Raw genomic sequence first — 26,654 nt, 5'->3', positions numbered from 1 at the left:
AAACACATTTGTATTTCTCCAAAATACATGTTGCTGCATGGCAGCAAAGCACGTTTAGATCCAGATTGCAGCCCAGGAGTTTCAGACTTGCAATGTTCTGTGTTCCATTGAAAGATATTGTTGGTGTAGGAAAGCTGCTAATTCTTGCAGTATTCTTTAATTTCACAGTATGACTTCACCCTTAGATTGCTAAGAACACACTGGGAAACAGTTTGCGCAGAAACCCAGTAATACCCCCCAAATGCTTAAAATGCTCAATACTTTTTCAGGTTCAGAGATGTCTTCATACTTGTCAGGGTAGAAATTGAAGCGTATGATACTGTTAGTGTTAAGGATTCTCCTGTTTCCTTTTTCTCAACATCTTCAGATTGGCCACGTCCCATCGCATTGACATTTTGCTCATTGAAGAGTGTGACCTAAGTTTCCCTCAAACTTCATCAGTTTGAGTTTTCTATCTGCATAAAAACGTGTAGGACAGATTTTGCTTCCCCTTTCCTGGGGAAAAGCCTGAAAAAAAGACAATGAGCCAAAGTATCCATTTTGCTTCTGTGGGTCTTTTATTCTGGAAATGAGAAGCCTTAGCGCTTACAGAACTCTCTGCTTGAATATTTTATTTTTTTCTGCGTGGATGTGAAGGACAAATCATACTTGTTGTTGCTATCTGTTATATCTCATTCTTAATTGGCTCTTTTCTCTTGCAGCTTTGCTTTGTCAGATGAAGCGTATCGATCTTTAAGGGACCAAGACAAAGACCAGTGTATTCTTATTACAGGAGAGAGTGGAGCTGGAAAAACAGGTAATAATCCGCTTTGACCTCATTCAGAAGCATTCACAATTGTCTGTTGCAAAGTGATGCTGGAAGCTGTAAGAACTGAGAGGTACTGATGTGTTTTTGTGTCAGGCCACTGTAGAAAATGAATGCGGTCATCTCTGTCTCTGTAGGGGTGATCTTCCCTAAACTCATGTTTTTCCATGCTGTCGCCATGACATAGTCCTGTCACGTGTTAATGAAGGAAAATTCATACCAATAGCTGATTACCTTGGAAATCTCATCAGTCTTTTTCCTGCTGGGCAACAATGTGAAGCATGGGCTTCATCTTCGGAGTGTTGAGATAAATGCCTTTGGCTTCTGTTTTGTTCATGAGTGATGTCTTGTTCTCCTTTGTCTGATTAGTGGCAGCCAGTTAAAATGTCTTGAAATCTTGTGATTTAATCCTTTTCTTCCAGTTCAATGGCATGAAAATATTTGTGTGTTCAATAAGAGTATATATTAAAAAAGCAAGTTCCTGGTAATACGATTATTATGGATTCTGTCTAGGATTTCACACATCAGAAGAGTTCTTTACCAAAACTGTTTAATTTTTTATTTCCTCAGGATCAGTAAGTTCTCAAACAGCTGAAGGGCACTTTTATTAATGTATTTATTCAATTGAAGGATGTAAGAGTGGTTGAGTTTCTTAACTTCTCTATTTGTAAAGAGGAGTCTGGTAGGTTCAGATCTGGGACATGGTATGAGTTATTCCTTCTTTATAAAGGTAAGTACTGAATAGCATAAGAGCATGATTTGAAATCCAAGTCAATAATGAACTCATAATTTGTGATATTCTCTCTTTAATATTTGATGTAATCGTGGATGCTCAAGTTGAGCTAATAGCTGAGGACTTAAGTTTTTAATGCAAAGAAAAAAGAGGAGAGTGGAGAAATTCATCGAAGTGAAGAAACAGATTTGATAGTGCAGATGCTATATAATGGTTTTAGAACATACAGTGTTGGTAGCCTGAACATTTGGTGTGTTTGGGCTGAGAGAATTGAAACTGAACTGTTGTCACTTGTTTTCTTTAGTTTGTTCAGGTTTTACTCGTTTCACTGCGTGTTTGTATCGGTAATTGATAGTAACACTGTGCAGGAAAATGGAACTCTATCAAGATGAGTAGCATATTTAAGTGCTGTTAGATGCTAACTTGATGATTCACTTCCTCGTGTCTTCATTCAGTGAAGCAGAGTTCCTAATAAAGGAAATTGTATTTATTCTGTTTTTCAGTCATGTTCAAAGCCTATCTTAAGGCCACTGTATGTATTCTTATTGTATGTTATTTTATGATAGCTGATTTGCTGCTTCAGTGCTTTTTTCTCTCTTTGACTGAGTAGCTCTCCTTAGAGGTTTTGACTGCTTTAGCAAGTATTTCATACTGAACTGCTTGGTAATTCCCAGCTCTGAAGGAAAGGGATTTTTAGAAAAAACAGCTGGGCTTGAGGAGTTGTGTGGTTAAGGGAGATGGGAGTCTAGATGGACACCGCTGGTTTCTGCTTGCTTGTTTCCTTGTGTCACAGGCTTGCTCAGTTTTCTTTCCAGGGGAGAATAGACATTTAATACTGGCGAACAAGCTTGATTAAATAGGGAAGAATCAAATCCAAGGGATAACTTGTTTGTCAGTTTTTTCCTGAAATGAAACCCTTAAATTTGTAACAGATCTCTGAATAGCAAGTAATGGGTTTTTTTTATGGCAGTTGGGTTGAGTTGATAGGGATTCCAGCTGTTAGTCATTACATTGTATGTCAGCTGACGTTGCCTCAGATTTCACTATCTTACATCATACTGAACTTCACAGATTCTGTTTATAAACAGAGTCCTTTCTCAGCTGCTCTTTGTCCAAACCAACAAAAACATAAGGGTTGGATGGATTTTTCCTTCAGAAATCTTCATGTCTGTTTGGGTGAATGGCATCCTTACAAACCCAGTCCAAAAACTGTTCCAGACTTTCTTAAAAGTTTATACCTTCTAATTAGTTTCATTGTTTAAATGAAGTCTTGACTTTCTCTAAACTTTATACTTTGAAACTCGCTGCTTAATGTTATTGATGTTAAATTGCTGTTATTTATTTACTCGTAGCTTACTTCAGAGTTTTAATTACATTTGTATAGCGTTGCATGTTGTGTGCTTGCATCTGTGCTGTTGTGTATCTGGTGAGGTTGGAAAACTGGTTGAATTTTGCATCTTGAAGGTACTTGGGCCTAGTTTTTCAGGCTGAAACCTTCAGATTCAGACTAAGCACTCCATGATGTTAGCTAGAGATGGTTTTCTTTCCTAAGTGGCTGCTTCTCACGAACCTAAACAAAGAAGTAGCTGCAATGTGCTGTATCCAGCAGTGCCTTCTTTAGCCTGGATGGGCTCTAGGAATTTAAGTCAATGGGGGTCCTGATGTCACGGCGTGGCTCTAATGGCATGGTGAGTTCCTTTGTCCTTCCCAAGCTGTCCACCAAGGGAGAAGAAAAGTGAAATAATATATGCCTATGGTTCTTGTCTGGTGTGGTGAAAACAGGGTGGAGATCAAGTCTCCAAATGACTTTATGACCAGTTGCCAATACTTAACTGTGGTTTTGTTTTGCTCTTCCCATACAGAGGCAAGCAAGCTTGTCATGTCATATGTAGCTGCTGTGTGTGGCAAGGGGGCAGAAGTTAACCAAGTGAAAGAACAACTTCTGCAATCAAATCCTGTTCTTGAAGGTATGTTTGTTATGAGCATGTACTACCTCTATCTGTCAGCTTCCCTGATGAGTTAGCTTTGAAAGCACTACCCACTGTTGTTTTGTATTTACTCTGTTTCTGAAACTGTAGGTGCTTTCTGTGAAGACAGTCACACGTAGTTGTTTGGTTACAGACAGATCTCCTTAAAAATGGAATTTTTTCCTCAGGAAGTAAGTGCTTAGGAAGTTAGGTCATATTTCCCATACTCCTCAGGCAGCTCTCTAAGGGCATACCCTTTCCTAACCCTGGCTTGATGATGCTTGACTGTATCAAGAGATTTAACTTTGGTTCAGTCCCTCTGATTCATTTCCTTCCAACTTATATTATTGTAGGCCCTAGTAAACAAACATTGTCTGCAAAGCATTATTTTTCTTTCAGAAAAAAAAAAGAAGTCAAGAAATGGATGTTAGGAAAAACTAACCTAATCCACAAGGGTGCCCGTTATTCTCTAGAACTTATTGTTCCCTGTTGTATGGTGTCTGGTGTCTCTGTTAGCTTGTCTTCCTGACAGCTGCCTTTCCTGCTCTCCTATGAAGCACTTTGTGATTGTCTGGGTTTTTGTTTTTTAATTAGTCAATTTGAAGTGGTTGGCTGTCAGAAACAAGATCTTCATTTTTCCTGGTGATAGGATATGTGATCCTCAAAGCACGCAGTTTTATCCTATTGTCTAATAATTGCCTTCAGAAGTGCCTTGGTTATTGTGGGCTTATTTAAGTCTATTGTGTTGAGTCCTGCTTTGGGTTTTGCCACAGTTCTCTGAGCTATTGTGATGCTGAGACAATCTCTGGTAACTGCTGTACAAAGAAGTTGTGCTATGGCCATAGAACGCACAGTATTTGCCAGACTGTTGAGTGTCAACATTTTATTTATTGCTTAGCTATCTATACATAAATGTAAGGGTTTGTATTCTATAGGGAGCAAGTATTCATTACATGAGTAGGAACAGAAAAAAATAATCAAGAAAGGGAAGGGTAAATAAAAGCATGTTGAGAGCAGTGATGCACTGGGATGGGTAAAATGTGATCATGACTATACACAAAACACAAGTTGCAAGCAAAGACTTACAAGCAAAAGATAAAATGTTAATATTTAAAGACATGTAAAAATGCAGGGTAAGCCTTTCTTGGTCATTGGATCTGTTCCCCTTAATTCTGAATGGAGAGCTGCAATGTTCTGTGGTTTGGAGTTCACAGAGAAGAGCCATACTGCTCTTATCCCTGGAAGGCAGGCTTCAGATGTAGACAGAAATAGTGTAAGTACTGTGATGGCTTTTCTTGCCAAAGCGAAGTTGCTCCCCAGAGACTGCCAAATTTATTGGATTTCACGTTAGCTCACAAATCTTTGTTTTAATGCAAGAGGAATACTCTAAGCTCACAGAAAAGTGCTGTATCATTTAAAGGTATTCTTTGTTCTGCTTGGTGCGGTGGTAAATGCTTATATAGCTTTTTGGACCAGGAGGCTGCTGAGCAAGCCTGGCTGCTTATATACATTTTAGACAGGAATTAAGCATTTGTGGTTAGATTTGTTTTTCTTTGGTTACGTAGATCAGTTTCAGTCTAGCTGCAGTGCAAGAAAATGACATAAATGTTAAATGTGCATAATTTATCTTACAGGAAATTTCTATTTTTTTTTTAGAAAAACCTACAGTCACAACTGTAAATTAACTTTCAGAAACAATGAACTTAAGGGAAAACTGAGGAACGTGTCTCATGCTTTATAAAGGAACGCTTGTGTTTGATTCCGTGTGGTTATAAATGACTCTACTGTTCAGCACTGTGTTAAGAAAATGCAGCTCAGAGATTTGGTTGTTGAAAAGATGATTTATTGCAGGCATAAAGATTTTAAAAACAATTCTTTCACTTAGCCTTAGCCTTCAGGAGCAAGAAACTTTTCCTTTTGGCTTCAGTTCTTTGATCAAGAATAAATCTACTCATGCAACTTTGCTGAAGCCTAAAAGAATGTATTTATTTCCATCCAAATAACATTGACTTGGTTTGATCTTTGAAGATATGTACACTATATAAATAAGCACTGGGAGTAAATAAGGGCTCCTGTTGGAGTAGGAGTGCTGTAATTAATAAAGCAGGAGACGCGCTCCTGGTTGACTCACCAAGCTTTGAGAATGTGTGAGCTTGAATGTCCTCCGGTCCCGTGTGTGTTCTGAGCTGGTGGCTGCCCATCTGAATATAGCCCTAGGAAGGCACTTCTTAGAGAGACTGCTCTGCCAGGAAGCCTGAACTGAAGAGTTGAAAACCAAGCTTTATTCAAAAAGCTAGCTTAGATCGAACTGAAGAGGGTGTTTTAAACTCTTATAAATCAGACTCCATTTTCTATCATTTTCCGTACTGAGAGATAACACAGATTTCTTTCTCTGAAGTGAAAAGAAAGAAGAATTTCCTATACAAAAAATTATTTCTGTCATCAGATTTTAAATTTGAAGATTCAAACTCAAGATTCACCTTAATCCAGGTGCAATTTTGTCTCGAAATAATTTGAGCCTATATGCTTTTCTTTCATTTTCTTTCATCAGCACAACTGCTTTGGACTTCCATAGGTGTTTTTGAGAAAATGTCACACTTAGTCTATTGTGAGTGAGTGTTATCAATGCAGTGAGTGGTGTATTGTTTCTCAGAAGTCTAGGATTCTTTTAAATGTATAAAAAGTCGTAGATGTTACAGCATTTTAAAGATATATGTATATGTATTTTTTTAATTGATAGATGTGGTCTTATTTGTTCTTCTCTTTTGCCAGCTTTTGGAAATGCCAAAACTGTGAGGAATGACAACTCCTCTAGATTTGTAAGTATTTTCTGCAAGGCTAATTTGAATTCCTTATAGGGGAGAGCATGCTGTGTTGTCAGCAGGTTTTATTTTACCTTGTGTCAGCCATCAAGTCATCTGTAAGGAGTGAATGAATCATTTGGAGAGAGAACATTACTGTAGTTGTCCAAGGACCTGGTGCCTGGAGAGTGCTAGTGATCAGGAGCAATCAGTATGCCATTCTGTACGTTGTAGCACGTCCTGCCCAAATGTGTTCCTAGTATTACTATCACATTCAGACACATTTTTGAAAGATGTATCACCTATTTCTCGGAAATCTCGTCGGTTTCTGATGTGGGTGTAGACATCTATTGAGAATCAAAGGGAAATGAGCAAAAAAAAAATAATTGAAATTTAGGATCTGACAGCGCGTTGGTGAATGAAAACATAATTGCCGTCACTGCCCTGCTTGCGAACGGAGCAAGGGGTGCCCACTGTGGGCCCTGCGCATGGCCGCAGAGGCAAGGTCAGGGCTGAAATTTGAGGCACTGCAGGACAATTTTTTGGATAAAAAGGGTAGAAAACGTGCAGCTGTCAGAGATGAGGTCCTGCAGGCTGGAGGAGGAGAGCCGTCAGAGAGAAGAGGCGGCGTTTGCAAGCAGGAGTCTTTCCAGGACAAAGTGCAACCGAGAAGGATTTCGCCTTTCAAGTCCTTGCTTATAAACACAAAGCTAAAAATACTTCCAGAAACAGCCAGCTGGCCCAGTCCTTGGGAAATTAAGATTTAATTATCTGATTTAATTCTTTATCTCGAAAATTTGAATCAGCTCAGAATTAACTTCAAACAAGAAAGTACAAGTATGCTCCTGTCTCGTCTATTTCAGCTGCCAGCAGGAGAAGAATGGAGTTTCAGGAGGAACGTAATAAGCCAAACTTGACAAAATAGACAGCAAATTTAAAAATATCTTAGAGGCAGTCAATGTGATGTGCTTGATTTTCATGTTCTGTAATTAAAACAAGATATCTGTTCCTAAACACAGTAAGGCAGGATAAACACAAGGCTTCTCCTTTCAAGATTGTTTTTATCCTCTGATCTCACCAGTGAGATCATTTCTGTGCGTGGCTTGGGGAGCTGGATTGAATTCCTACCAGCACTCTTTATCTTTCTACACTTCCTTGCTGGGGTGAGCTATGCTTATAGCATGGCTCAGCCCATTCTGTCGCTGCTAAACGTAGCTGTTACTGTGATGGGTGCTCCTTGTACAAATTAAAACGATGCCAAGAGCAGCACAAAGTGGAAAAAGTCATGCAGAAGTCAAGGCAACGCAGTGCGTCAGTATGGCTGCAAATGAAGTGGCTTTTGTGGTGACAGCCTGCTAATTGTTGCTTCTGCTCTCCTGAGTTACAAAGCAAAGAGTTGAACGAGAAAAACCCATCACTTGAACAGGGCCGGCACGCAGAGCTGGACAGGCACCCACAGCAACAGTGGTAATCGCTGCTGCTGCTCCTGAGCGCTATTCTGAGTGCTCAGGAGGTTTACACTGAGCAAATACGTCTGCTTGGACATCCATTCTTCCTTTGATAAGTGTGGTAACGCCTACACAACCACAAGCATTGTTGGGTGGGGGTAGTGTTCTGCTGAATGTTTGTGCAGCTTACTTTTTGTTGAGGAAACAAAAAAATGACTGGGTTGCACAAGCCGTATTAAAGCAGTTGGCTTGAGAATCTCTGTGCAAATAGCAAAATTAGAAGCTTTGAATCATTTTCGGGCTTTTACAATTTGGTGTTGTGCACACGAGGTTGCATTTTGCTCTTTTGGCCTGTAAGAATGACCGAGGAACTTTTAAAAATGTCTCCAAAATATCCATTTTTCTTTAACAGAAGTTATAGTCTTGAACTACGTTGCTTTTGCAGGGAAAATACATGGATATTGAGTTTGATTTCAAAGGTGATCCACTCGGAGGAGTTATAAGCAACTGTGAGTATTGCTCTTGATTTCAGCATATTAACAGCTAAAAATGTTTCGTTCAAAAAGGAAGACAGTTAAATTGTTGAAATAAATAGCAGCATTTGTCTGACTGAATCTCATTATGTGATAAATTCAGCTTTTTAATTGTGTTGTTTTGGTGATGAGTATATGAGAATAAGTGAAGAGAGACTTGAAAGATGTGAATAATAAATTTTAGAGGGTAGTAAGCAGAGTGCATGGGTCAGCATATTGCCTCTGAATGGATTTAGTGTCTCTGAGGCATATTTCATACTTGCATCCTTGGGCTTGGCTGCATGACTTGATTTGATAAGTTATATGTTGATGGTAGGTGATGTTGGAGATACTCTGTTTTGTAATCTAGAAGTCACACAAAGAATGCTGAAGATCACAATGGAATGATAGTGCTTTCTTGAAATCAAAGCATTCTGATGCTTCTAATGCCAGTTTTAGCATACCTCACCGTATAGATAAATGCTCAGTGTGAGAGAGCATAAAAACCTGTTGAGTTTATGAAGGAAATGGTAGCCCTGGGTTTCAGAATCACAGAAACACAAGGTTGGAAAAGACTTCCAAGATCATCTAGTCCAATCATTCAACTACTACTATTTCCACACTAAACCAAAGTTTTATTACTGGAAGTAAGGCTGCTGCTCTGACAGACCCTTTAGCCATCTCTCTGCTGGGAAGAAAGAAACCATTAACTGAGTGCCAATTCAAGATGCCTTGACTTGCTTTTCTTTCTAGAACTTAAGTGCAGTTTTGTTGGTTGGTATTTTTTTAAGAAGTTGTTCTTTTGTGCTACAAAAAGCTATGCTTGTTTGTTTTCCTTAGTTTTCAAAAAGGGCAGTGAGTGACTGTACTAGGTGTCAGTGACCTGGCCTCTGCCTCTCTCCCTGCTCAGCCAAATTCATCTCTCTTTCTAAAGCCTTCTGACCCCAGTGCCATTTTCCTGGTTGTGAAGCAATTAGTTTGCTCAGATATAACATAACTCAGGTACAACATAAACTTTTAAAAGCATTGTGAAGAATTACACACACAAATTTTGTAATGCAATAAACTTGAAGCTCAGGGCCGTCACTCTCTGAGCATTTGTGGCTATCTGTTAACATTGACATTTGACAATGAATGAAATTAGATGCCAAATGTACTCAGTGCATTCTTCAGTAATTAAATGTGGACAAAGTGTAGTCATCAGTAATATAATCTGTACCAAAAAAAATCAGCAGTCTAGCTGTGGTTTTGTGTTTGTTTTTTAACTTCACATTCAAGGTAGATAAATAAAGATAAATAAAAATGAACTCTGCTTTGCAGACTGGACATTCAGCTATTTGTCTTTGAAAATACCATGCTGAGTCATCTAATTAAAATACTGTGTCATATTAAAAGGTGATCCAAATAGTTACTGTGCTGTTTATCTTCCTTCTAAATCATAGCAGATTGTAATTATGGCATTGCATCTAATTATCTGATGTGATGACATATGTAATCAAGGGCTGACCTATTTTTTGATCTTCCTATAAGATACCTATTTTAGGTATTCTCTTTCTCTTCTCAAGTTTAGGAAGTATCTGATAGTAAGAAGAGGAATACTTAATTTACATATAGACCCTACTGTGAAAAAGATGCTGCTGACTGGACCACAAAATACCCTATACTAACACTGGATGTCTCAGTTAAATACTGTGTTCTGTGGCTGGGTGTTAATGTATACCACCTTGAAGTTCACAGAGTTTCATCATCCAGCCAGCTCATTTAAAACTTGGTTTCAGTTATGTACAGCGTTAACACAAATGTGTTGCCCTACCTTGTATTTTTCCACACTTCCAATGCCTGCAGCGTTGTACTGATTTGGACAAGAAATGTTTCTGTTGTGAGATATTGTCATTCATGATTTATTGGGGGCTTAAATTCTTCTACACCACTTACAATTTACTCTGGTTGTAGTCAAATTTAGGATTTGCCATCTTAATTCGTAAAGCCATGCTGAAGTTTCCTATCCTTAAAAGGGAAAGGGTGATTAGTTTGTTAATAAATATTCTTCACTTTCTGACCATTTGTTGGTTCAGTGTTAACATCATGTGAAGACAATATCATAATATTTTGATTAAACTTTACTAGTTGAATCTGATGAACTTGATTCCCAAACACCTATGAAGTTGAAGTTGGGCTTTTTGGGTCACGGTGTATGTCACTGAGCTGCATTTCATGCTGTAAAGCAGACGTGTTGAATATCTGGATTATTTTGATGGCAAGAAGGCTAATGAAAACACACCATTAATTTTATCAGGCTGCTAAAGATTAACAGAGACCAGTCAGTCTGCCAGTCACCCTTCATGTTTGACAGATGCTATCTTGACCTTCCTTTGAGCCATTCCTATGCCCTCAGTGAACTCTTGTTCTGTAACTACAAGGATTCACCTACAAGTGAACCTTTCATGAGCTAGAGGAGCTAGAGGGCAAAATTACCATGACAGTGCTTGCTGCCTGTGTATTGTGTCCAGTTTGCAGTGAACAGAAACGTCCCCTAGCTTTAGTGGCAGCTGGTAGATCTGAAATGTTTATGTGCTGTAGATGGAGGAGTAAATCTTTTCAGTAAAGTCAGAATGCGGATAGTAACGTGGAAGAGACTGTAATGGAATAGTTTTGCAGGATTTATTAAGATAGGCCCAGCGTGTTCCCAAACTGAAGATACTTTTATGTTTGGACACTGTAAAATACACACGGGCTCATTAAAAGTACATTACGTAATTGCTCACAGCTTCTGCCTGCCCTGATTTGTAAGGCATTCATGTGATGTACAGTTATAAAAGAAAAGAAACCAGGAGTGGAAGATTTGAGATGAACGAGATTTATGTAGTCGTTAAGTATATGACTTCAGCTGGGAATTTTTTTTTTTCCCCTGTAAAGTAGATAGGAGTGTAGGTAAGAGTTCAGTGGAATTGCGCTTGTTTGACACTACAAAAACATAATAATTGAGTCATGAGGATGAAGTAAGCTGCAGTATCTAGCAAGTCTGAATCCTCTAAGTCTTCCTTTTCTGCCTGTTTTCTGTGAAGGCCCCAGCATTTCCAGCAAGGTAAATGGCATCTGTGTTGTTCAGTGAAGTAGATAGTATGTGTACCTTCCCATGCTGCATGGTGTGTATGGGTACCACTGCTGCAGATGGTGCTCTTCTGAATGCTTGTGTGCTCACAGACTTTTCCCCCAGTGCTTGTGGGAAAAGGCAGTTTGTAGGGCTGTGTAATTCTCTTGCTTTCACCTGGGAGTAATATTGTGGAAATAAAATACTTGACTTAGTTTTCCTTTTATTATAACTGCCATGTTAATAGAAATGGGAGCATAAGAAAGAGAGTAATAGCTCTTACCCCCCCTTCCTCCCCACACTCCTTGTTGTAGAAGATAAGCAGTAGCTTATCCAGCTGTAACACACAGCTTCATCCACATGTGTCTGTCTTGTTCCTAAGATGATATTTGTGTGTGTACATTCCCAGAATCATCTAGGCTGGCAAAGACTGTGAAGTTCATGGAGGGCAACCATCAGCCCAACCTACCAACCACCATCCATGTCCCTTAGTGCCACCTTCCAGCAGTGTGTAGTGCACAATGCAGATTGGGTGTGCTCAGTTTCTCTTGTGCCTCTTGATGTGTATACAAATACACATTGAAATAGCTTGTTGTGCTACAGTCCAACATGTTTCACATGGGCACTTGTTTGGACCTTTTCTAAAGCGGGGATCTTAAAATATCTTACCCAGAATGTCTGTAAGCTTTACATTTTCATATTTCACCTGGGATTCCCTGCTGAAACATATCGAGCTTTTTAGCATGATGTGATCTTTCCTAATCCACGTAAGCCCTCCAGTGATTTAATGATTAACAAGCAAATAACAGCGGTGTATGTGAAATGCAGTATATGTAATGCCTGCTTTTGAAAAGCTGTTTTTAACCAGCACAGACAATGAATGCATCTTTAAAAAAGAACCGATAGCCGCTGCTTTGTTAAGGTAAATACCCAGCTTTGTCAGCAACTGTTTCTGGAGCTTTTTTCCTCAATTATGAAGGCAGGCAGACATGGAGTTTTGGGACTTTGGAAAGCTGGCTGTTAATTAGTAACCTCCTTGCTTCTAAAAATATATCATATAAATAAAGTAAACCACAGGGGAAAATTCAAGACAGCTATCCGTATAGCATAACATGTTAAATTCGACATCTGCTTAAGGAAACTTTTTTGTATCTGTGGAAGGCATGCATGTAAACTAGAAGGAGGCTTACATTTAATATTTTGCCAGGATGTGTAGCTAAGCTTTTATGACAGCGTTTGAGTCAATTTATATATAGAATGTTTTTCAACACAGCTAAGCCAAACCGCTTCGCAAACTGCATCACTTCAATATCCTTTGAAAACACAGCCGTTTCCTCAAGTGTGTGCAGCCACTGCGGGAGCTGAAGTTGTTTATTTCTTTGAGATTAAAGTTGGCTGCCATCTGTTCCAACACTTAACTCGAGAAGTTGTGCAGCCAACGTGACTCAGTGCTGCCTTACCTTCACCATTCCTTCCTCATTCCCAGCGTTACCACTTGAAGGGGAACGTGCTTCTCCTTTGGGCTGTGAATTAAAAGTGAGGGAGTTGGGTTAGGCACGGGATGGCTCTGAGTTCCAGCCATGGCTCCGTGAGGAGAGCTCCAACTTCAGGAGTGGAAAGGTGGTACCAGCTGCTGATGAGACTTCTATGTCTGATCTTTGCCTTTCCAATGGAGCATCCTGCCAAGTGTTGGTTGTCTGTGAGTTAAAATTTAAAAAAAAAGTCCTTAACCTGGAAAAGCACAAGGGAAAATCTGTACCCCACCCCATCATAATGTCAAGGTGGAACTGCTGGTGGTGTGGGACAGCTTCTTGCTTGGGTGTACCTGTACTTTGTCATTGGGCGTAGAAAGAAACTAGGATTATTGAATTATAGAAACACAAACGTTTGTTCAACAAGGTCCAGAGTTGGGTGTGCTTGGGTGTAGCTCCAAAGCTCCTTTCTTTGGTGCCCAAAATGCTGCTCTCAGGCAGTGGTGTTTCGCTGGCTGCTGGCTGTTGTGCACATCACCTGAGTTTTCTCTGTAGTTTGCAGTCTGCAGCCTTTATTTGCATTTTACAATGTTTTGCATTTACAAGTGCAGTGCACCTTACATATTTTTTCTTATTCACTGGTGATCACAGAAAGAAGTAAACTGGGCCAATATATTCATATGAAAATGTTTTGCTAAACCTTTCCCTGACCTGTGAGGTTTTTGTTTGTTTGCCTAGATCTGCTGGAGAAATCTCGTGTTGTTAAGCAGCCAAGAGGTGAAAGAAACTTCCATATTTTCTATCAGATCCTGTCTGGTGCATCGGAAGACTTCCTCTGTAAGTGTGACACTTGTGCCTGTTCCAGAAACAGTTCCTTAATGGACCATTCCACACGTGTCTTGTTTTCTGGGAAATGCAGTATGCTTTCATTTTTCAAATTATTGTTGTCATGTTATTAGCAGTAGCAACAGCAATACCTGCAGTAAATGTATAGTTTGATGTTTTCCAGACACCTCAGTCAGAATGGAAGACATTTGCAATTCCAGACAGTTTGCATTCTAGATAAAGAAAGCAGCCTGTTCTTAACCAAACCTCTTGTAATTGAAAGATCCCTAAAGAAAACAATGTTTTAAATAAAAATCATTCTTGACAATACTGACTCTGGGGGACAAAAGAGCTGCTAACAAGCATGCTGTTACAATGGTGTTTTTGCTTGATTTGTTAGGCAAACTCAAGCTGGAGCGAGACTTCAGCAGATACAACTACCTGGGCCTGGACTCTGCCAGAGTGAATGGAGTGGATGATGCTGCAAACTTCAGAACAGTTCGGGTAACGAGTAACAGAGGCTGGGTGTAAACCCCAAAGTACTCAACAGAAGTGCAGAGTTGTTACGCCTGCAGTTTGACCGTTTGCTCTGGGCAGTGCTGGCAGGGTCATCTTTGAGTCGTTTGAGGGTTGTTGTAGAAACGTGGTTTCTAAGAGTTACTGTCCTTTTGAGCAATGGTATGCACTTGAGAAGACAGCAATGATCTCTTTATTTGATTATCTATAGTTTGGTTGGATTATAAACTTAAGTGGCTAAAAAAATACTGCTTTTAAAAATCCATGAACTGTTCTCAGCAGTCTGATATGGCTCCTAGAAATGGGCTAGACTAATATGCCAGCTCAATTACCAAATCCTCTGTAACCCTTCATGCTACGAATGTACTTATCTATAAAACGTTTCTAATTTCTGCTAATGCTTCTGCAAGTATGATCCTTTTGAATGTAGTTTCCTTTATCTCGTTATCTGTTTCCTTTTCAGAACGCCATGCAGATTGTTGGTTTCATGGATCATGAAACACAGTCTGTTTTTGAAGTGGTGGCAGCAGTTCTGAAATTGGGAAACATTGAGTTTAAGCCTGAATCTCGTGTCAACGGCTTAGATGAAAGTAAAATCAAAGACAAAAATGGTAAGATGAAATCAGCGATGGGAAGAAAAGCATTGATTGTCTGAAGTTCATTATGGATTTTGTAATTTCTGTAGGTGTACGGTATTGTAGAATCATCGAATCGTTAAGGTTGGAAAAGACCACTAAGATATTTAGTCCAACCATCAGCTCATCCCCACTGTGTGCACTAACCAGGTCCCTCAGTGCCACATCTCCATGTTTCCTGTACACCTCCAGGGTCAGTGACGCTACCACTTCCCTGGACAGCCCGTGCCAGTGCCTCACCATTCCTTCTGAGTAGAACTTCTTCCTAACATCCAAACTGAACCTCCCACGGCCCAACTTAAGGCTGTTACCTCTCGTCCTATCACTGATTGCTTCCAAAACTCACCTGCAGGCAAACATGACTCGAATTTTGTGCAATTTCAATCGCTCCGTGTTTGAAATTCTAAAAATGACTTTTTTCCCCCTTCATTAATGATTTCTTCTGAAATGTGGAGTGGCACTTTGCGTTTCTGTGAGTGCTTGGTTATTCTGCAGCAAAGGCTTTTTGTTTCGTTCTGTTTTGTTTTTGCAGTAGGGTGTTTCTTCTATAGCTTCCTTTGGTGATCTGATGTCATGTTTGTGCAGTTGATACATTTTGGAGGTTGAGCTATTTTCATTTCAAAGCTTTTCATCAAGAAGAGTAGCCTGTGACAAATGGCAGAAAAGTTTCTTTGCAGAAATATCCAAACAGAAAGTGCTTTCAAAGCTCATAACTCACTGGATCCCGCTTCCTCGTACTGTGCATTTTTTAAAAACTGTGCTTGGGGGAGGAGGAGGGAGTGTGGATGGGAAACATTGCAGTTGAGGAAAACCTGTTTTGGGAAAACACTGAGCTATTTTAAAGCTAATCATTTGGGGGAATAAAAACAGCACTATGAAAGGATTCATTATACTTACACCCTGCTTTTTCACCTTAGAGCTGAAGGAAATCTGCGAGCTGACAGGTATAGACCAGTCAGTGTTGGAGAGAGCTTTCAGCTTCCGGACAGTTGAAGCCAAGCAAGAAAAAGTTTCAACAACGCTGAATGTGGCCCAGGTATAAAGAGGTCCTGATTTTAACAGAAATAATTGTTTTAAATGGCCATTTATGCTACCTAAATCCATGACTGCCCAAGTAAAAGCCCCGACTAATAGGCTGTATTGAATAACGTGTTATATAAACGTGTTCTGATTCAGCAGTTCAGACAGGCTGGATGTGTTGTTTCTGTGTGTTAATTACTTCAGAAAGATGGAAAATGTTGTGGAGGATGAAAAACTGAAGCAGTTCTGCACAGAGCACATGTTGAAAGTATTGTGGTGAAGCACTCTGTTTTTATTTAGAGCATCTGGAGTAATCTAAGGGATCGTGTGCCCCAGGCAGCCGAAAAACTTTTGCTGCCAGTGTGAATTTATCTTCCTGCAATACTGCAAAGCCAGTCTGATTGCCACCTGTGTCTCATCAGCTCAGGCCAGCAAGAATGCAATTTCACAGACTGCAGTTGCTTGAGTCCTTTGCTTAGGATCAGAATGGGGGATGCAACTTTTGCCTGTGCCAGTAGGGTGGAAGGATGCTGCTGAAAACTCCTGGCAGCCCACTCTGGCTCAGGAGCCTGCTCTGGCAGAGGCACCACTGCCCGAGTCACACGCACTCTGTTCAAAACTTGTGTCAAGTCCTGCATTTAAAATGTTTTTTTCTTTTTCTTTTTTTCTTTAGGCATATTATGCTCGCGATGCTCTGGCTAAGAATTTATACAGTCGCCTCTTTTCTTGGCTTGTTACCAGGATCAACGAGAGCATTAAGGTATTGCTGCTTTATGCCCATAAGAAAATCAATAGAATGGAATCGAATTAAAGCGGATGAGAAAACTGTTTGCCAGTTTCATTCTACCTGGTTGTATGGTCTTAAGGTACAGGGGAATGTTTGTGTCACAGCTCCAGACATTGCTGTCTGCTCTGTTGTAAGCTCATGAAAAAACTCACCTGAAGTGTATTTTGAGAAGCAACATATAGCATTTTTTGTTTACACAACCTGATGGCCTGCTTATGAGATACACTAGTTTTCCTGACTCCCCTGTATGAAATGTACAGCAGAGTAACATATTTATTGCTTTGTGTTTTTTAAAGGCACAAACAAAAGTGAGAAAGAAGGTGATGGGAGTGCTGGACATCTATGGCTTTGAAATTTTTGAGGTAAGACCTTTATAATAGTAAATGTTTAACATGAGAGCTGTTATTAAACCAAATAGTTTTTGAATGTGTAATGGGAATACACGTAATTTGAATCAAGTGTGTCATATTTAGCCAAAAAACGCTTTAAAATAGAGAGATGTCTTTGCATGTCTGGCAACCAGACCAGAAACTCATGAAAGCCAAACTTGTGTTTTCACACAATAGGTAAATAAATATTCATGGTAACAAAATAAAAGCATTTTGTTTGTTGTGACATACATTCTGAGCATGAGAGAAGCCTGGCAGTTCTGCCCTGAGGTGTTTTGTGGATGCCTTTGAACAAATTTTGCTCCTTTAAAAAAAAAACACAAAACAAAACACCAAAAGCTGCACTTTTTTTTTTCTCTGTCAAAATTGAATGAAGAGTAATATTCCATTTCATCTTGCTTTTCCTACATAAATATTCTGTACTGATTCCTAGCTCATGACCTGTGGCTCTCTGCTGTTTGTTTATGATAGTATTTTTGGTCTGCTGATATTCTGAAACAAAAACAATCAACGAGGAATTATTAATTGGGTTAAGGAGTCTTCATAAATCTTACTCTGCCCGTTTATTTTGAGAGATTTAAGCCTTGGTTGGAAAGAACTATTGAAACTGGGAACTATTGAGGAGAAAGATCAGCAGAAAACTTTCAGCCCTTGCCTGCTTCTCTACATCTCTCTTGAAAATCCAGCAAGCACCTTTAAACAGTGTAGAAGATGGGAACAATTTAGAGAAGAGTAATTAAATACGGGTGGGTGGTGTAAGCTTAATTTCAGAAGCCTAAGATCAAAGTGTGTGCAAATCAAAATGCCTCTATGGAGAGGAAAAACAAAGGTGATACTTGATTCAAGGGTTTAGTCAGCGAGGTTTGTACTGTTTGTGTTAAACATGAGGGAATATTTTGAAAACACACTGCGAGCGGTCATGTGGCTGAATGCAGGCCTTGGTGCAAGATCTCTGGTGCTGGTCCTTGGTGTACTCTTAGCAAGCTGGAGAGTGCAGTGATAGTGCTGGTAGCTTGGGGCAGGACCCCTGCTTGCATCTGGTTTTGTTCTGTTTGGTTTGAGGATAGGCATGTAGGGGAGGTAGATGCTAGAAGCTTGCACTAGTGCACAAGCCAACTAAGTAATGGTGTTTGAGGGACGGCGCTGCAGAAACAGGCTAAATTAATCTTGTTGCTCCTATGCCACTTTCTTTTTTGTAGTTCAGCTTCTCAGGAGGTCATCAGTAAGTCATTTTCCAGAAGAAAAAAGAGAAAAACAAGGCTTTTCTCTTTTACCTTAAAAGTTAGCCTTGGCAATTCAGGCAAAAAGTGTCACAATAACATAGGAAAGTTTTTGTTCATACTTTTGATGATGAGAATGGGTTCTACTGGAGGAGATGGGAAAGGCAATTCTGAAATACACAAGATGGGAACGTTCTGCTCGTGACCTAAGGAATGGTGGGAGTGCTACTCAAGCAGTTTGGTCCAGCATCACATAAATAAGTGGAATTCTTTCTGCACATTGAAAATGGGATTCAGACAGTATGTCAGAAACATTATGCCATATTTTATCGTTGAGATGCCTGAAGGAGAAACTCATTATTTTAGGTTTCTGGAGTTATTACAGTCACAGAGTACAACTATCAGTATCGGGACTGTGTGGCAGTGCTGTAATTCAAAGGATAAGTGATGGGAAAACAAACCATCAGAAAATCTTGCATCAGCTGTATTTCTAGTACTACCAGTTTGGACATTCCTGCGTTTCCAAACAGGTTAATTTTATAATCAGAAACTGCTGACTTATTCTCAACTGAATCAAAACAAAGATACTCTTTCACAGTAAAAGAAAACTCATTTTCTATGCAGCTGTTGTTGCAGCTAAGATGATGCAATGTCATAATCCTTACATTGAGTAAAATAAGTCAGTAATGAGCACTGCATAAACAAAGTGTAGTTGCTCTTGCGGTCACTTGAATGATTGCAGGTGTATTAATGTCCTGCAATCGTAGAAAGAGAATGTCAGGCAAATACTTCTACACTGAGCCTTATAACAAATGCTCAAGTCTCACAAAAATTATTAAACATCTTCAGAAAACACTTAGAAACAAACAGTGATTGTTGGGGATTCAAGTAACCACAGAAGAAATATAGCGTTAAAATTAACTATATTGAACCCACCATTAAATGCATGAGATTTAAATGCTGGACAAACCAGCACCTTGAGGGAAAATCAATAATAGCTTGAGATCTGTTTTGTAAGAAGTGTAGAGGAATTTCAAGTTTTTTGCTGTGTGGTGCATTTGTAAACATGACTGCTGAGTGTTCAGATGGCTAGCTGAAGTGTAGCTGGTGGCAGTGACTTTATACATCTGCTTATAAATGGCTCGTAACCACAAACTGAAAAAAGTCTGTAGGTTTTAAACTAGTAAGTTGTTTGATATGCTGAAGATAAAAAGGCTTGCTTTAGATGTGATTTGATTCAGCAAGCAGCTAGGCTTATCATTGTTGTCTGTTTTTTGACCTGTAACTCCATAAAGGAGCATAAAGGCACCTAAGAGACTCACAGCCTGAGACATATTTTCTCCCTCTCTGTCCTAATTCACAATCTCAACTAGGAAGAAACAGATTTGGGGTGAGGACAAAAATCATAGCAGGGTTAAGAAGAGTTTTTCATATGCTAAATATTTGCAGATGAAGATTAATGCCACTGCAGTAAGTAGCAAGATGCCTGCTTACTGACTTTTTCTTTATTTCACATTTTGCCCTTATTATAGTTACCCATTAGGATCACTAGAGACTAAACTAATGCTATTCTAGTTAGCTGTTTTGCCATGAAGCTCTTGCTTAAGTTACTGGAATGCCTTATAGAGTGATCTGCTTTTGCTGCAGAAACATGAATCTGTTACAGACTTTTTCAGGAAGGCCATCCTTATTTCTGATCAGGACGATTCCTTAGATCATCTAATAATTCCTGCTATAAGATGAGTGAAAAAACAAACAAACAAACGCCAAAACCAAGCATCCTACACTTCACCTAGTGATAATGACTGCAGTCTTGTCTGTTATAAGCAATTGTGGCTCTGAGGGACGTGGCTCAACAGGCACAGTGGGGATGGGTGATGGTTGGACTAAATGATCTTAATGGTCTTTTCCAACCTTTATGATTTTATGATTACCTAATTTAAATGATATAAAAATGGCATTTCTTTCAGCTGCTTTTGAAAGCTGACTGTACTTGCTGTCCCCGGTTTTTCTGCATTTAACTTAAGCTGACGTTTACCTACAGAGTAACTGGAAGGCTCTTCAAGCCTAGCAAAGGCAAGATAATGAATGCTGTGATGATAGTGCTGGCTTCTACTCTTTGGGCTTTGGACACGGTTGTCAATCACAAGAAACCTTTTTCAGACAAACCTGAAAGCCATCCAGGAACACAGATTTAAGGACTCAGCTGTCCAAAAATTCAGATTAGGCAATTTAAATCTATTGATAATCCTCAGCCTCTGTGGGTCTGGCAGATTTGAACAGCAAGCTTAGCTAAATCATTGCAAAATAGGTGCTGCAAAGCTGTGTTTATTCCTCATTTCTGCCATGCCCTTTGTGGTAAGCCATTTGCTGGGTTGAGTGTTTGGAGAACTGAATGCTGGAATGTTGGCATCTCTGTGCAAACGGTCTGTGGGCAGGTATTTAGGGAGTAGAGTCAATGTGAAAAGGCAGGCTGCGGGGCTGGGGGTGGTTGTGTGATGCTGCAGGAGCTTGGGCGTTGTGTCAGAGCTTGGCCATAAGGGCTGTCGGACTGTCAGTCCACATTTTGTAGCAACCACACATGTCCCGAGCCTGCAGCCTGGGCTGGGGTTTGGTTGGGGTGGGGATTACAGCCTCCTTCAGGGTTGGTCGCGACTCCTTCTGTATGGATTGAATACTTAATTTGAAATTGAGGTGATATCCTGTACACTTCTTCAGTAGATGAAGGCTAGAGTATGTAAAACTGAATGTTGTGGAGCGAGTGAGAATATGTCATCCTGCCTGGCTTTTAGAGATAAAGATGTCTGTGCTAGTTGGCTTAAAGGCTTTACTCCAAACTTTCAGGCACTGCTATGTAGCTGGTCCTCCAGCTGAAGCTAATGATTTGGAGCGCAGCTTTATGAAGGTGCCAAACGAGGCTTATTCTTGAGATGTGCCAGAAAGTGCTGTGCTTGGCCCTGCTTTCAGCTGGGTGAGAAGGGGGGCAGGAGTACATGCTGAGAAGTGTAAGGGAGGGCTTCATGTGGCCCTCAGGGATCCTCTGAGCGTTGGTCTGGGGCAGTGCAAAGTGCCTCATCTGACTGCTGGGTAAGTGTTGTTGGCACAACAAAGCCGGGTTGAGAGGTGGAGCAGGTCCAACTTGTTTTGATCCATGTCCCAGAGAACGTGTGAGGAAATAGCATACACCAAATTCTGCATAAAAATCAATGGTAAGTAGAATTATCTCTAATAAAAAAAAATCAAACAAGCCCCCCAAGCAGCAAAAGCAGGTCCATTTCTTAGTCTGTGGCACACTATGATAGTGCTTCTATTTATTTAATAGGATGCTAATGTTCAAAAGACCACTAAGATCAACTAGTCCTCCCATGCCTGTGATTCCTCTATACCTTGTCCCTTAGTGCCACATCTACCCTTTTCTTGAACACCTCCAGGGATGATGACTCCACCGTCTCCTTGGGCAGCCTTTTCCACACCTTACCATGCTTTATGAGAAGATTTTCCAAATATCCAGCTTGAGCCTCCCCTGGTGCAGATTAAGGCCATTCTCTCATCTTAGTGCTGTTACCTGGGAGAAGGGGCCGACCCCCACCTCACCGCAGCCTCCCTTCAGCACATAGCAGAGAGCGATGAGGTCTTCCCCAGAGATTCCCTTTCACCAGACTCAACTGTCTCAGTTCCCTCAGCTGCTCCCCATCAGACTGGTGCTCCAGACCTTTCACAGCTTTGTTGTCCATCTCTGGATGCTTTCCAGGGCCTCCTTGTCTTTCTCGTACTGAGGATCCCAACACTGAACACAGTGCTGGAGGTGCCTCACCAGTGCTGAGTACCGAGGGATGATCCCTTGTGCACAGTTGGCTTGTTTTTTATCTGTAAAAGTCCCACATGGTGATGTAAAGAAGCCTGGTCTCCTTGCTTGGACAGCTGCATGTGTGCTGATGTCTTTATAGAGGAAATGTCTTTAGAAACACGAATACCATTTCATTATATTAACATGTTTGCAGTTGTGATAATTATCTTCTTTAGAGGGAGGCAAACAATAAAGGAAAAGAGTAAACATTGCAAAGATATTTCTGAGATTTTTGAGGCATGAAAAAAGTGGGAAGGTATTTCCGCTTCTACCATAAGGCCGCACAACAGCTTGGCTCAGTTCCTTTGCCTGCTGGTGTCCTGCTTATTAAATGAAAGGGCAGTTGCTGAGCTTGGGGACATTGCTGCTGGCCTGCTGTTTTTCCCTAAGGATGATTTTACTGGAGAAGCACCAAATAACTAGAAAGAAGACTTAGTAGAGAGAAAAGCACGTGGACAAAACGGGCTTATTGGGGTCTTCTGTTATCTTCAGTTTTCTAGGCTCTGGGGACCCTTTCTCCACATCTTAACTCTATCTCAGCTGCAGATATCTGTTGTCCTGCTGCTTTAGTAATCTCCAGAACATGATTTCTTCTAGGCCCTACATCTTGCACTGAAAGAAAAAAATGGACTTTTTAATCTAGAATTGATCAACTGCGTCTGCTGGCAAATGTGGAATAGGGAGCTTTGCAGAGTGACCCTTGGGTGAATTCCTGGGTGCTGTGGGGACCTTAAAATACAGTTACAGCAATCATTTCCTTGCATACTATCGTGTTCTGAAACTGAAGTTAGTCGCCATTTAGTCACTTTCTACCTTAAGTATTTAGAGAGGCTTATTTTGTGAAATGCAGATTTATAAAGCAAATACCATTGGCTGTTTGCTTTCAACAGAGGAAATATTTGAAATGCTGATGCAAACATACACAAGCGCTCTGCTTGAGGCTCTGGAAATCACAAAACACGACCAGGATGAAATGCTGTGGCCCTAATGCTTGCTAGTTTGATGGGTAGCACAGTGTTCTGCCACGTCTTTAGCAATTGCAGTCTTCTGCTCTGCAAGGGAAAAGTCTGTGGTTTTGATGACTTGTCATTCCCTTGTATGTTGGCTGCAAAGAGAACAGCAATATTAAGACTCAGAAACATGCATTTGCAGCTTTGTGTGAATGTTCTGGACTACAGAGTGGTCAGACTTACATGGTCCCCTAATGTGACCTCATCTTGCTGCTGCTGGAGGCAGAAGACTGAGGCAGGTGGACCACAGACTGACCTAATAGGTCACATCTTTATGTCCTCTTTATGTGACAAATGCAAACACTTTTTCTTACGTGACTTTTGTGTGTGTGTGTGTGTGTGTGTGCCATTAGCACTATGGTAGCCTAGCAGAGGAGTTTGAGTTGTTCATAAGCACTTGTCCTCAGACTGTCACAGCACTTCTTCAGTAGGGGATTGATGGCATGTTCTCATTAACCTTAATTTTTTTTCTAACACCTTTTAACTGGGTCACACGTAGCACATTGTTTTATAAGATAAAATGTCTCTGTTCTCATTTTCTTTCTGTGCACGGTATCCATTTTGCTCATTTTCATTTCCCATCATTTATATTTCTTAGTTTCTTGTCATTTACATGCCTCTGTGGTCATACATAAAAATCTCTATCCCCAGATACCACAGGAGGATGTAAATGAAATTTGCTGGCTGATTTCACCATTCATTTCACCACTCATATTACTGAAGCAAGCACACAGATGTTTTTTCATTGCATTTGCCATGTGGCTGTTGTATAACTGAACTACCTAGGCTCACCCACCTGTAGCAGAGGGAGCTCAGGAGCTTCTGATGCCCGAGGGGTGCATTGGTTGAAAGCTACCTTCTGTGGCTGTGTGTGTTATACCAGAAGCATCTTTTTCTTTTTTTCCCCCCAGTATTGATCTAAAGGTTTATTTAATGTCATCGTTCCTGCTGATTTCAGCAGACAGTCTCAAAAATTCAAATGTTTGGGTTTTGGTGCAAACAGTGCTTTTCCTTTAAATACCGTGTGTTGTTTTTGTGGGTATTTTTTTCTTTTCATTTTATGTGTTGTTTGTGTAAGGTGTCTGAAGAGGTGCTACTGAACACCTTCTGGTCAGCATGGATGTAGGCTGCCCAAATGCATCTTTTGGGATTGGCTCTCAGTGAGAACTGGTGGGGTGAAAGATTAGGAAGGAAGAGGAAAAGTTGAGAAACATCCTGCAGATGGATGATACTGGTGATATTGGTGATGTAGCTGAGTCTGTGCACTGTGATGAATGTAATCTTGATTTATAGAAAACAGTGGAGAGGATCCAAGAAAATAGGATGCTCACAGTCAGACTTCATTAGGTAGGGAACCTATTCCTACTTACTAATGAATAAAGAATAAAATGGGGAGCAAGGTGCCATTATTGGTGAGGTGAAAAGCATGCTGAAGCAGGTTTGATTTGTCGGTGCATTTTTTTAGTTGTCTGAATTTATTGTTGCACCCATTGAAAGGTTGATGGAGTGAACTGTGGGTGGTTGCTTGATCTGTATCTTCTTCAGGTGACATTTTGTTACCCAGCACCTTTAATTTCAGTTGAGAGACTGTTTTTTTCTTCCTGAAAGGTTATGTTTTGTATTTTATAGTGGCTTCAGAGGGATGCTATGAAATGCTGCTATAAAAAAGCAGCGATTGAAGTGATGCTTGCAGCATTAAAGCAGTGAAATTACAGCCTGGAAAAGAAACTCCTCAGTATTTGGGAAGTGCTAGCCTAATTATTTTTTTCCTGAAATTTTTTTTTGAGTATGGAAATTTACTGTTTGTGAAGGCTCTTTCTCTCACTTGAGGAGGATGTTCAGCACAAGCAGTAAGTGGAGTCTCAGGTCACAGAGCCCTCCCAGTCTGTTTCTCCTGGCTGGGTTTTTGCTGTGCTGTCCCTGGTGCCAATAATGCCTTCTCATCTTCTGAAAAAAAGAAAGTTCTTTAGACCTCTTCCTATCTTTACCACATTAATCAAGAAGCCATCATTAGAATAGCGATGGACAGTTCTTTACCATTTGCATGCAACCAGCATATGGTTTGTGAAGCCCTTATGCAATCAAAATCTATAGCTCTACAATAAGAGGGAATACATTCACAAAATCTCCATCTTTTTATTCACATTTGCCCAGAAGCAAACACTAAAAGCAGTTCTTCACAATGCTTCTTAAAATCCGTGGAAGGAAATGCCTCTTTCTGAACAGCAGTTAGCTTACCAAACGTCTCTTGGTTTATTCAGTTAAGTGTTTTCAGAACTTCAGTAATTCCAAACATTTTCCCTCATTTTGTGCTTAAATAACTGCTAGTTTTGTGTCGCACACAAAAGCCAAAATCACGACTGATCTTCAGTGCCTGTTTTCCTGGAATAGCAATTCTTGGTGGCTTGGCAATGTCAGATAGAATTTCCTTGCTTATAGTAAGTGATTTCCGAAGAGCTCTGTGGATTTTGGTTTGCCTTTCTGTGACATGCCATAAATATCACAGATACACAGCAAATGAGGAAAGCACCTAGCAATTACTTTAATATATTGTTAATGACCTTGCAGTGAGGTGCTTTAGCTGGATTTGCAGTCTGCTTTCTATCCTCTTCTGAGGACTACGTGTAACATGTGAAATATAAGCCCTTGCTGTCCTTGAAATCAGAATAATGTATGCTTTTGGGGTAACAGTTCTTCTGAATCAGTGGTGTGTACCTGGCAGGAAGAGGGGGGTGCTCAACCCTTCCTCTTGCCAAGGTGATGTGTCAGTTGGGGGTCTTTTCATGTCAGACTAAGTATATCTAAAGCAAAGGCCTTATCTGCATGTGTCACATAAGTTTTGGCTCATTCTTCAAGTGTTCTCTCCCACCTCCCCCATTCCCCCTTCCTTTAACGAGGTTTATTTATCAAAGGCTGTATTTGTGGGTTTGTGAGTCAAAAGGTCTGCTCTTATTTAGAGATGTGACAGTGCAGAAGTGCTGCTCTGTGTTACGTGCTGATGCGCCTTGATCCCTTGATTTACTTTGGAGTCTTTGGACTGAATATAAACATATGCATCTAATAATGTGTTTATATCTAATATAAACACAAATATAATATATACCATCTATGTAGCACTTCATGTTTTCAGTGAAATAGAAGTATGATTAAAAAAAACCAGGCTGTTTTGCTATTTTACTTGTACAGCAAATAAATGCTAATAGATATTTTTGCTCTGTGTTTCTTTGGAAGTGATTTAAGTATTGACTGCAGTTTATGTAATTTCTTTTTTCAACAGAATGCAGTAAGTACAACTTGTTTGCAGTGCTGGTTTTGATGCATGCCAAATTTTGACTTTATCATCTAGAGCTGTGCAAATTTGCAATCTCTGACTGATAATTACAATTGATGTGGGGGGGCAGAATTTACTGCGGCTGAGAATTTGGGGTGATCAGCTGTGATTTTGCTTTACCTAAAACTAAAATGATAGAAGTAATCTGTGCTACCTAAATATTTTCTAATCTGCTTGTGTGTTTTTAATCTTATTTTAGTGACCAGATCCTTAATTTAAGGTTTTAAATGATTGCAGTTGCCTGT

General features: G+C 40.1%; 1 protein-coding gene across 6 annotated transcripts in view; it reads left to right on the top strand.

The window, feature by feature from the left end:
• MYO1B (myosin IB) overlaps positions 1-26,654 on the top strand; it is a 93,005-nt gene that overhangs the window by 39,563 nt on the left and 26,788 nt on the right. For 3 of the 6 annotated variants that reach the window (XM_052675794.1, XM_052675791.1, XM_052675789.1), the window contains 11 exons: positions 702-796; positions 3,401-3,505; positions 6,278-6,324; positions 8,200-8,263; positions 13,568-13,666; positions 14,055-14,158; positions 14,634-14,781; positions 15,723-15,841; positions 16,499-16,585; positions 16,909-16,974; positions 26,356-26,361. In XM_052675794.1, the coding sequence (XP_052531754.1) occupies positions 702-796; positions 3,401-3,505; positions 6,278-6,324; positions 8,200-8,263; positions 13,568-13,666; positions 14,055-14,158; positions 14,634-14,781; positions 15,723-15,841; positions 16,499-16,585; positions 16,909-16,974; positions 26,356-26,361 (940 nt within the window). The remainder of the gene's footprint in view (positions 1-701; positions 797-3,400; positions 3,506-6,277; positions 6,325-8,199; positions 8,264-13,567; positions 13,667-14,054; positions 14,159-14,633; positions 14,782-15,722; positions 15,842-16,498; positions 16,586-16,908; positions 16,975-26,355; positions 26,362-26,654) is intronic. The other 3 variants (XM_052675793.1, XM_052675790.1, XM_052675788.1) reach the window with 1 other exon arrangement.

Source organism: Tympanuchus pallidicinctus, unplaced genomic scaffold, assembly GCF_026119805.1.
Source record: "Tympanuchus pallidicinctus isolate F22 unplaced genomic scaffold, pur_lepc_1.0 scaffold15, whole genome shotgun sequence".
In the NCBI taxonomy this organism is placed as follows: domain Eukaryota; kingdom Metazoa; phylum Chordata; class Aves; order Galliformes; family Phasianidae; genus Tympanuchus; species Tympanuchus pallidicinctus.
Note: the sequence above shows the minus strand (reverse complement) of the source record. Positions and strands in the feature narration are given on the sequence as shown.